The 10877-nt window shown below is 35.0% G+C and overlaps 1 protein-coding gene and 2 non-coding genes across 3 annotated transcripts; 1 reads left to right on the forward strand and 2 right to left on the reverse strand.

Moving 5' to 3' along the window:
• Positions 1-2720: 2720 nt before the first annotated feature.
• On the reverse strand, positions 2721-2917 carry LOC133323848 (U2 spliceosomal RNA). Its single transcript, XR_009754105.1, has one exon. It is a non-coding gene; the product is annotated as a U2 spliceosomal RNA (small nuclear RNA).
• Positions 2918-3434: 517 nt separating this feature from the next.
• On the forward strand, positions 3435-3631 carry LOC133323847 (U2 spliceosomal RNA). Its single transcript, XR_009754104.1, has one exon. It is a non-coding gene; the product is annotated as a U2 spliceosomal RNA (small nuclear RNA).
• A 4734-nt stretch (positions 3632-8365) lies between these two features.
• On the reverse strand, positions 8366-8984 carry LOC133323846 (uncharacterized; the record flags this gene model as incomplete). Its single annotated transcript, XM_061532743.1, has 1 exon — positions 8366-8984. A coding segment is annotated over one exon (619 nt), but the record flags the coding sequence as incomplete, so codon positions are not given.
• Between the last annotated feature and the right edge of the window lie 1893 nt (positions 8985-10877).

Genomic DNA, 10877 nt, shown 5'->3' on the forward strand with positions numbered 1-10877 from the left:
TATGATCCGAATTGGATGAAATTTGGCATAGGTCATTTATTCGGCCCAAGGACGAACCCTATTGAAATTGGGAAAAATCGGTTCAGATTTAGATATAGCTCCCATATATATATATTTAACCGATTTAATGTAAACGGTCCCTATATATCTTTCGATTTGCACGAAATTTGGTACAGCCTAATCATTTAGGTCTAGAATGATGTCTGCCAAGTTTAGTGAAAATCGGTCCAGATTTAGATATAGCTCCCATATATAGTTTCGTCCGATTTCATGTAAATGGTGCCCCAAAGTCCCTATATATCTTTAGATTTGCACGAAATTTGGTATAACGTGCTGAATTAAGCCTAGAGTGATGTATGCCAAGTTTGGAGAAAATCGGTCCAGATTTTGATATAGCTCCCATATATAGTTTCGTCCGATTTCATGTAAATGGTACCCCAAAGTCCCTATATACCTTTTGATTTGCACGAAATTTGGTATAACGTGCTGAATTAAGCCTAGAGTGATGTATGCCAAGTTTGGAGAAAATCGGTCCAGATTTAGATATAGCTCCCATATATAGTTTCGTCCGATTTCATGTAAATGGTGCCCCAAAGTTCCTATATATTTTTCGATTTGCACGAAATTTGGTACAGCCTAATCATTTAGGTCTAGAATGATGTCTGCCAAGTTTTGTGAAAATCGGTCCAGATTTTGATATAGCTCCCATATATAGTTTCGTCCGATTTCATGTAAATGGTGCCCCAAAGTTCCTATATATTTTTCGATTTGCACGAAATTTGGTACAGCCTAATCATTTAGGTCTAGAATGATGTCTGCCAAGTTTAGTGAAAATCGGTCCAGATTTAGATATAGCTCCCATATATAGTTTCGTCCGATTTCATGTAAATGGTACCCCAAAGTCCCTATATATCTTTTGATTTGCACGAAATTTGGCATAACGTACTGAATTAAGCCTAGAGTGATGTCTGCCAAGTTTGGAGAAAATCGGTCCAGATTTAGATATAGCTCCCATATATAGTTTCGTCCGATTTGATGCAAATGGATCACCAAAGTCGCAAAATATCTTTCGATTTGTACGAATTTTGGCATAACGTACTGAATTGAGTCTAGAATGATGTCTGCCAAATTTCGTGAAAATAGGTCAAGATTTAGATAAAGCTCCGATTTCATGTAAATGGTGCACCAAAGTCCCTATATATCCTTCGATTTGCACGAAATTTGGCATAACGTACTTAATTGAGCCTAGAATGATGTCTGCCAAGTTTCTGAAAATCGGTCCAGATTTAGATATAGCTCCCTTTTATTATAGATTGATTTTAAGTAATTGACGTACTAAGGAACCAATGGGAACAAAACGTTCTGAAATTAGTATAACCTAACCTGTGACAAGTTTGTTTGAAATCGCTCAATATTTGGATAGAGCTTCCATATATATTTTCGCCCGATTTCAAGTAAATTAGGCATTAAACTCCTCATGTTCGTCAGATTGACATCAAATTTTGCACAACTTACAAAATTGAGCATAGAATTACGTAGTTGCGTTTTCTAGAAGTGCAGACACATCCCAACGGATGACCTATTTATATTTGTTTGAAGTCGATTGACATACTTTATGGATAGATCTAGGTAGATTCACATTTAGATAAATATCACATTTTTTTCATCCAATTTTATGTTATAGTCCTGTTAAATATACCCATAGTGGTGAAGGGTATCATATAGTCGGCCCCGTCCGACTTTACTACTTTCCTTACTGGTTCATATTTGTGTTTGAGGCGAAATGAAATTTGGTTTGGATCAAACACATACACAATTGCTGTTACGTTCAAACATGTTTGAAGCAATCGTTTTCAGTAGTTGGAGGGTAGTTCATTGAATTTAAAATGTTATGCCAAACAATCTAATGATATTAGGTTGAAACGTAAACCTATAGAAAATAAAAAAATAATGAAAAATAAAATACCAGGAATTCTTCTCTTCTACAAGAGGAGGACATTAAATATAAGAAATATAAGAATATCAGCCAAATGGCTACCATGAGCACCCTATGCTCTATGTCTCAATAGACTCTAGAATTCTGTATTTGAAGTATTGAATGGACTTCAAGAGCAGAAAAACAAAGTGTTAATAAGAAGATCTCCGTGATCACCTCTTCCTTTAAAAAAGTCCACGCCCTATGGAACTCCGAAAAATTATTGTTTTAAAAAGTCCACGCCTTATGGGCCTCCGAAGAAATATTGTTTTAAAAAGTCCACGCCCTATGGAACTCCGAAAAATTATTCCTTTAAAAAATCCACGCCTTATGGACCTCCGAATAAATATTGTTCCTTTTAAAAATCCACGCCTTATGAACCTCCGAAAAATTATTCCTTTTAAAAATCCACGCCTTATGAACCTCCGAAAAAATATTCCTGAAAAAAACACGCCTTATGGACCTCCGAAAAATTATTCCTTTAAAAAATTCAGGCCTTTAAAAAATCCACGCCTTATGGGCCTCCGAAAATATTATTTTTTTTTTTAATCCACACCCTATGGACCTTCGAAAAAAGTTTATAAAAATCTCCTTTGGGCTCTTCCATTTTTTTAATTCGCGCCTCTTAGGCTTCCCTGAAATAGTTATTAAAAAACCCGAATGAAAATTTCCGTAGGTTCCGACGTTTTTGTCGACACAAAAACCCCTTCTTCATTCCTATCCAAATAATTTAAAATTGATTATTTTAATGTGGGCCGAAATCCCGGCGGTACTGCAATACCGGGCCAAACCGCGACGCAAGTGGAGCAAGCCCCTTGAACTTCCGTCAGATTCCAAAAATCAGTTTAACATTTGTTGTCCTCCGATGGAGGATCTATCAGATGTTAAGCTGATAAGAACAGATACTACACTTTGATCTTAGCCATAAGGCCGAGAAGCGATAACTAGACACTGATCGACATGAAAGTTATACGCTACAATGAACACGAAGTGAATGAGAATTAGAATAGGAGTGCAAGGGAAGAGGAAAGTGATTGTGAGAATTTTATTTTTAAGGAAAAACAAAACGATGATCTTAGAAGAACACACTCAGGTACTCGATAGCTTGGTGATCGTTAAAGTTCTTGCCCACTTTGTGTGTACTTCAGCATCAAACAAACCACGGCACGTGGGCTCCCTTTAAGGTTAATTTGTGTGTACACAAAGGGTAAACGAGCGGTGATTGTTTATTGGTACACACAAAGTGTGTAAGTACCAAAGATTATTACCACCTTATTAGTTACCTGAGTGCGACCATTAACGATCATCCCTTCCTTTCCTTATAAATAAGTCTGTAACACACATTTATATGGTCTTTACTATCATCAATGCTCTTCTATATTTAATTTACTTCTTATAATTCGCATTCACTTCGTATTCGTTTGCAAAGTATAACCTTCATATCGACCTCTGTCTAGTTATCGCTTCTCGGCCTTATGGCTAAGATCAAAGTGTAGTATCTGTTCTTATCAGCTTAACATCTGATAGATCCTCCATCGGGGGACAACAAATGTTAAACTGATTTTTGGAATCTGACGGAAGTTCAAAGGGCTTGCTCCACTTCTGTCGCGGGTTGGCCCGGTATTGCAGTACCGCCGGGATTTCGGCCCACACATAAAATAATAAATTTCAAGTACCACGAATAGATATTTCTCCAATGTGCTGCTATGTCTGGATATTTTAAGGGAATATATTTCAAAGCTTTGATAAGAGTGGAATTTTTTCTAGGGAATACTTTGCTCAAAGGCCAAAAAGGCGTGGATTTTTTATTAAAGGAATATTTTTCAACAAGGCGTGAATTTTATAAAGAAATATTTTTCTTAAGGCTCTCTATTAGACGTGGATTTGTTAAAGGAATATTTTTGGAGGCCCATTAGGCGTGGATTTGTTAAAGGAATATTTTTTGGAGGCCCATTAGGCGTGAATTTGTTAAAGGAATATTATTTTAAAGGCCCATTAGGGGCGGATTTTTAAATGAATATTTTTCAATCCTACACTAAGCGTCGATTTTTTAAAGTAATATTTTTTCAACCCTACACTAGGCGTGTTTTTTTTAAGAAATCACAGAATATCATTGGTTGTGTGTCGATAGGTATCTGAAGGACGGAGTTCATCATCGGAACCTTTGGTTTGTACAGCTTACCCTCTACAAAAGGAACGATGTCATTAACTATGGGACTAAGGAGTCTTCAAACGCCCTTAGGAAATAATTATTGAGATTGATCTCCTTTAGGAGAAAACATTCTACTTGTAGAAGGAGAGAAGGTAGTAAAATGTTTTCTATGGGAAGACCAATAGAAGATAATGAAATCTTATTATCCTATTGGGGATGAAAGAGATTGGTGAGTATATGAAAACCCCAGTAGGAACAATTAGCCATAGATCAAAGTTTGGAAATATGGCGTTATCACTTTTTCTTGTTGGCGACCCTATTAAACATGAAGAGATTACTCAAAATCTGGTTTCGTAGCCATTGTATGTATTTTTGGAGATTATATTCCATCAGTAACATCGAATAAGGAATTTGTTTGTAGAACATTTCGTCCTCCTACATTGATTCCTTGTATGTCCTTTTCGTCTTGAAGGTATTGAACCGAACTGTAACCAGGGGGCGGAACAGTATAGTCGGACGGGACCGACCATATGATACCCTACACAACTACCACGAGAATCAAAATTTCTGCGGTTCTATATTCTGAGCCTGGGCAATATTTCGAGATCAACCACTTCACTTTCTAAGCCTGGCATATTTTCAATTTTTTTCTTGAAGTGAATTTTCACGCCATAAAATAAAAAATTTGTCACTTTAGGTTTTGGTTCATTTGACCCTCGCAATATTTACCGATCATCATCATGTAAAATATGTAATACTCCGCATATAATAATTGTCTCTAGAGCGACTAGAAAATCTGACAAAATTAAAGTTTTCGGTTCATTGCACCCCCTGAATGAAATCTCAACTTCGCCGAAAACTATAGGCGTCGTCCTTGACCATAATCGGAAGTTCATGTGCAATTTCAAAGCTATCAGCGCGACATTTCCGTCCTATAATGGAGGAATAGTAATACTATGCACATAGTCACCTTTACCTAATTACGTATAACTCCCACATCAGAGTAAATGCAACCATAAGTTTGGTACCAATTTGAAGGTCAACAACTCCTCTTGGATATACTATCAACTACTCGGGTTTATGTCCTTCAGGAGTAAATATATACGCCATAGAATACAAATTTTGAAAATTTTCACACAAAAGTCAGGGTCTATTTGACCCGCTAAATATTGACCGATCTTTATCAAAACAAGTATGCTTATTCTTTGGTCCGATCCCCTTCTCCATGTGAAAATTAGAGATGTTTGGGCCATAATTGTGGCCTCTGGAGCGACCAGAAAAACCGACAAAAATTAAGTATTTGGTCCCCCAAATCTCCTAAATATTTCATCCCCTAAATATTAACCGATCTTTATCAAAAAACAATAGGTGTCTTCATTGGCCAGAACCCATCCAACATGCAAAATTTCTTGATGATTTCTTGATAAATAAATTTCGAAGAAGACAGAACCGGATACTAAGATAATAAAACCGGTTTCAATACCTTATATGCATATCATTAGAAAGCTAAAAAAACAAACGTGCTAAAAATAAATGTCGAGGAAAAAATAACCGGTTTCATAATTTTTGAACCGGATATTCAGATTAAAAACCGGTTTCAATGATATTATTTGCATATTAGAAATTAGAAAGCTAGTAAACAGTCGTGCTAAATTTATTGAACCGGACTATAATCGGGTTTATTATTTTAATATGCGGTTCAAATTTTTTCGAAACCCGGTTCTTTTTTACTCGAAATTATGTAGAACTGTCGGATTCGTACAAATTATTTTCTAAAAACAAATAAAGTTATGTCAAATACGTCAAATAAATACATTTCGAAGAAGACAGAACCGGGTTTTTAAATTTTTGAACCGGATACTAAGATAATAAAACCGGTTTCAATGATATTATTTGCATATCATTAGAAAGCTAGTAAACAATCGTGCGAAATTTATTGAACCCGACTATTGTCGGTTTTATTATTTTAATATGCGGTTCAAAATTTTTTCGTACAAATTATTTTCTAAAAACAAATATAGTTATGTCAAATAAATAAATTTCGAAGAAGACAGAACCGGGTTTTTAAATTTTTGAATCGGATACTAAGAAAATAAAACCGGTTTCAATACCTTATATGCATATCATTAGAAAGCTAAAAAAACAAACGTGCTAAAAATAAATGTCGAGGAAAAAAGAACCGGTTTCCTAATTTTTGAACCGGATATTCAGATTATAAAACCGGTTTCATTGATATTATTTGCATATCATTAGAAAGCTAGTAAACAATTGTGCTAAATTTATTGAACCCGACTATTGTCGGTTCTATTACAGTAAAAACTCGCTAATCCGGATAATTGATTGCAGACCCCAATCCGGATTACCGAGATTATCGAGTTTTATTAATTGGTTTAAGTTTATATTAATTTGGTGATAATTTAATTATTTTTATGTTTTTATTAAAAATGAAAATTATTCATTTCAAAAATATGAACATTGAATATAATAGGTATCATTTTCAATTAAATTTGCAACGATTTTTTTATTAAAATAAAAAGTAACGTATCTTTACAATCCGGATTTTTGAGTCAAATAGGTCAATCAATCCGGATTATAGGATACGCAATGGGTTGTGAAATGCACTCCGGATTACCGAATAATCCGGATTGTCAAGGTCCGGATTATTAAGTTTATACTGTATTTGAATTTGCGGTTCAAAATTTTTCGAAACCCGGTTCTTTTTTCTCGATATTATGTAGAACTGTCGGATTCGTACGAATTATTTTCTTAAAGCAAATATAGTTATGCCAGATACGTCAAATAAATAATTTTCGAAGAAGACAGAACCGGGTTTTTTTCAATTTTTGAACCGGATACTAAGATAATCAGTAGAAAGCTAAAAAAACAAACGTGCTTAAAATAAATGTCGAGGAAAAAAGAACCGGTTTCATAATTTTTGAACCGGATATTCAGATTATAAAACCGGTTTCAATGATATTATTTGCATATCATTAGAAAGCTAAATTTTTTGCTAAATTTATTGAACCGGACTATAATCGGTTTTATTATCTGAATATCCGGTTCAAAAATTTTTCTAAAACCGATTCTTTTTTCCTCGAAATTTATTTTTTTGCGTGTTTGGCATAGTTATATATTTGTTTTTTGAAAATAATTCGTACGAATCCGACAGTTCTTCATAATAAAGAATTTATACTGAATTTTTATTGAAACACATACACAAAGGGTTTTAGTACCGGGACACGGGTAAAATTGAGAAAAGGTCATCAAAACGTGTAAATATCGATTTCTCGTCTTTGAGGACCCTGCGTAAAATCCTATGGGCAACATTTTTGTAGAACATTACATAGAACATAATGTATTTTCAAGAAATGTATACAATAGCTAGAAATCAAGATATGAGGCTATCTCTTCAAGTACAATAGGGCCAGCGAAGAAATTAGCACATCATATCTCCGAAGTTTGACCTGTGGCAAATTTTTCCTTCTAGGGTTTTCATATACACACCAGGATCTTTCATACCCAATAGGAAGTTTTCAACGCCCAAACCTGAGCATCATTTTGTCGCTTAGTGTTATAGGATACCATAATGTCCTCGTACAGAATACCATTCTGTCCTCGTACAGAATACCATTCTAAAAAAATCGGTTTTTTATAAATAAAAATATCGAGTTATTTTTTTTAATAATATTTATTTTGAAATATTAATATATTTTTGTTGTTGTTTTTATATAAATAAATAAAATAATATAAATTATGATAATTATTTTAAAATTATAGTGGACCACATGGTAATGTTGTGTGGTTGTACTTGTTGCATGTTTATGTTTTGTATGTTTATATAGAAACCATTTCCTGTCGAACCAGAATAATACTAGCAAAAAACTTAAAAATAGGTAGTTTTTATTTTGTGGGTTACGAAATTCAGACTCTTAAGAATCCAGCGATAATGAAATATCTAAGGATATATTCAAATCAAGGATCGTCACATTGGGATCAAAAAGAGGATTTTTAGAATGTGAATTTCATGTGGCAATGAATTAGAAGACTTGGGGGGACTTAAAAAATATAGGTAATGCAGGGTAACTTAAAATTAAGGTAAAGGTTTGGATTTTTGTTTTTTAAATTTCAATTAAATTTGTAAGCAAGGACTTGGCAGATAACTTAATTATTTGTTGTTGTTATGTTTTGTATTTTTGTGTGTGTAAATATCATTAAACGATAGCCAGCAAGCGAAAACCTTACAAATCAGCCACCGACTTCCGGCGAACATATTTGGCAAAATAATCAGGACGCCAACATTTACACGAGCCAGGAATCAAGAACCAATCATAGTAGAGACGAACCTGGAAACATCCAATCTCATCGTGGCCATCACAGTGTTGATTGAAGTCGGCATTATTGTGATTAGCGCCATCTGTGGCCACGCCAGCACGTTTCTGCAAATATTGTTGATAGGCTTGGAAATCTTGTACCGAAGGAGCTTGAGTTGTGGTCGAGGGTTGAGGTACAGTATCCTCAGCATTGGGATAAAAGATTTCCGCAACCAACAGACTAACCCAACGTGGTGATGACAAACAGCCACCATCCAAATAATGGCATCTAGCCTGAATGCAGCGTGTAACTTCGATAGTTTGGGTGAAGTATCCTTCATAGGGAATTTGTACAACATAACGCCAGGAGCCTTGATAATTTTTGGCAAACACTGGTGTGGCATATTCTACTTTGGCCGGGCAGGGGGTGGGTGGTCCTTCATAACGTATGGGACCAATTTCTTCACGTCTCTCGGCCGTCAATGGGGATGCTGAGGGCGCCGAGTGCGAGTTGTCACCTTGCAGGGCTTTGTAAATCGAACAGAAACTGAAAAAAGGAAAGGGGGGAGAATTATTATTTGAAATTATTTCTTATAGAAGACTATTTGGTTCAATAGATCTCCTAAAGGTTAAGATTTGGTATTCTTATAATTGATCAAAAGGTATTCCTAAAAAAAGAGAAAGAGATATTTTGGTCTTTTATAAAAAAAAACCTAATGGACCTCTATTCTATAAGAAGAACATTTGGACCTTAGACTTGCCCCAGAAAACCTACGGTCTTCCATAAGAAATCCTAAAGGCATTTCGGGATTCTGTTAAAAGACTTCTATAAACAGAACTCTTGTTCGTCTATAAGAAATCTATCTGGTCTTCATTAAGACGACCTTTTAGTCATCTATAAACCAGTAAGGAAAGTAGTAAAGTCGGACTGGGCCGACTATATGATACCCTTCACCTCTTTGGGTATATTTTACATATGTATCCTAACAGACGACGCGTTTTGTTATAAATCCGTATCTGAACCGATTTCAGGGACTAATTTATATAACATCAGTACGTTGTATTAATCGGACTAGCTATGGACCTTTTCACGAAGCTTAGTAACATCATTCTAGACTTAATTCAGTACCCTATACCAAAATTCGTGAAAATCGAAAGATATATAGGTTCTTTGGTGCATCAATTATCTTTAATCGGAGAAAATGCAAATGGGAGCAATATCTAAAACTGAATCGATTTTCGAAACTTGGCAGACATCATTCTCGATTTTATTCATAACTCTGTACCAAATTTCGTGCACATCAAAAGATTTCCAGGGTCTTTAGTGGACTATTTACCTAAAATCGGGCGAAGCTATATATAGGAGCTATATCTAAATCTAAACCGATTTTCACGAAACTTTGCACACATCATTCTATACTTAATTTAGAACGCTGTGCCAAATTTCGTGCCAATCGAAAGATATATAGGGACTTTGGTACACAATTAACCTTAAATCGGACGAAGATATATATGGGAGCTATATCTAAATCTGAACCGATTTTCACGAAACTTGGCAAGCATCATTCTAGACCTTATTCATTACGCTGTGCCAAATTTCGTGCAAGTCAAAAGAATTCCAAGGACTTTAGTAGACTATTTACCTAAAATCGGGCGAAGCTATATATGGGAGCTATATCTAAATCTGAACCGATTTTCTCAAAACTTTGCACACATCATTCTAGACTTAATTCAGTACACTATGCCAAAATTCGTGCAAATCAAAAGATTTCCAGGGACTTTAGTGGATCATTTAACTAAAATCGGGCGAAGCTATATATGGGAGCTATATCTAAATCTAAATCGATTTTCACGAAACTTTACACATATCATTCTAGACTTAATTTAGTACGTTGTGCCAAATTTCGTCCAAATCGAAAAATATATAGGGACTTTGGTGCACCATTTACATTAAATCGGACGGAACTATATATGGGAGCTATATCTAAATCTGAACCGATTTTTACGAAACTTAGCACACATCATTCTAGACTTAATTGAATTCGATATGCTAAATTTCGTGCAAATCGAAAGATATATGGGGACTTTGGTGTACCATTTACCTTAAATCTGACGAAGATATATATGGGAGCTATATCTAAATCTGAATCGATTTTCGCGAAACTTTGCACACATCATTCGTGACCTTATTCATTACGCTGTGCCAAATTTCGTGCAAATCGAAAGATATATAGGGACTTTGGTGCACCATTTACCTTAAATCGGACGAAAATATATATGGGAGCTATATCTAAATATGAACCGATTTTTCCCAATTTCAATAAGGTTCGTCCTTGGGCAAAACAAATGAGCTGTGCCAAATTTCATTCAATTCGGATCATAAATGCGAACTGCACTTTGTTTACAATTTAACATGGACAGACGGACATGCATAAATCGA

The sequence above is a fragment of the Musca vetustissima genome, unplaced genomic scaffold (genome assembly GCF_032173495.1).
Source record: "Musca vetustissima isolate MV318-11 ecotype Yass unplaced genomic scaffold, APGP_CSIRO_Mvet_v1 utg159328, whole genome shotgun sequence".
NCBI lineage: Eukaryota > Metazoa > Arthropoda > Insecta > Diptera > Muscidae > Musca > Musca vetustissima.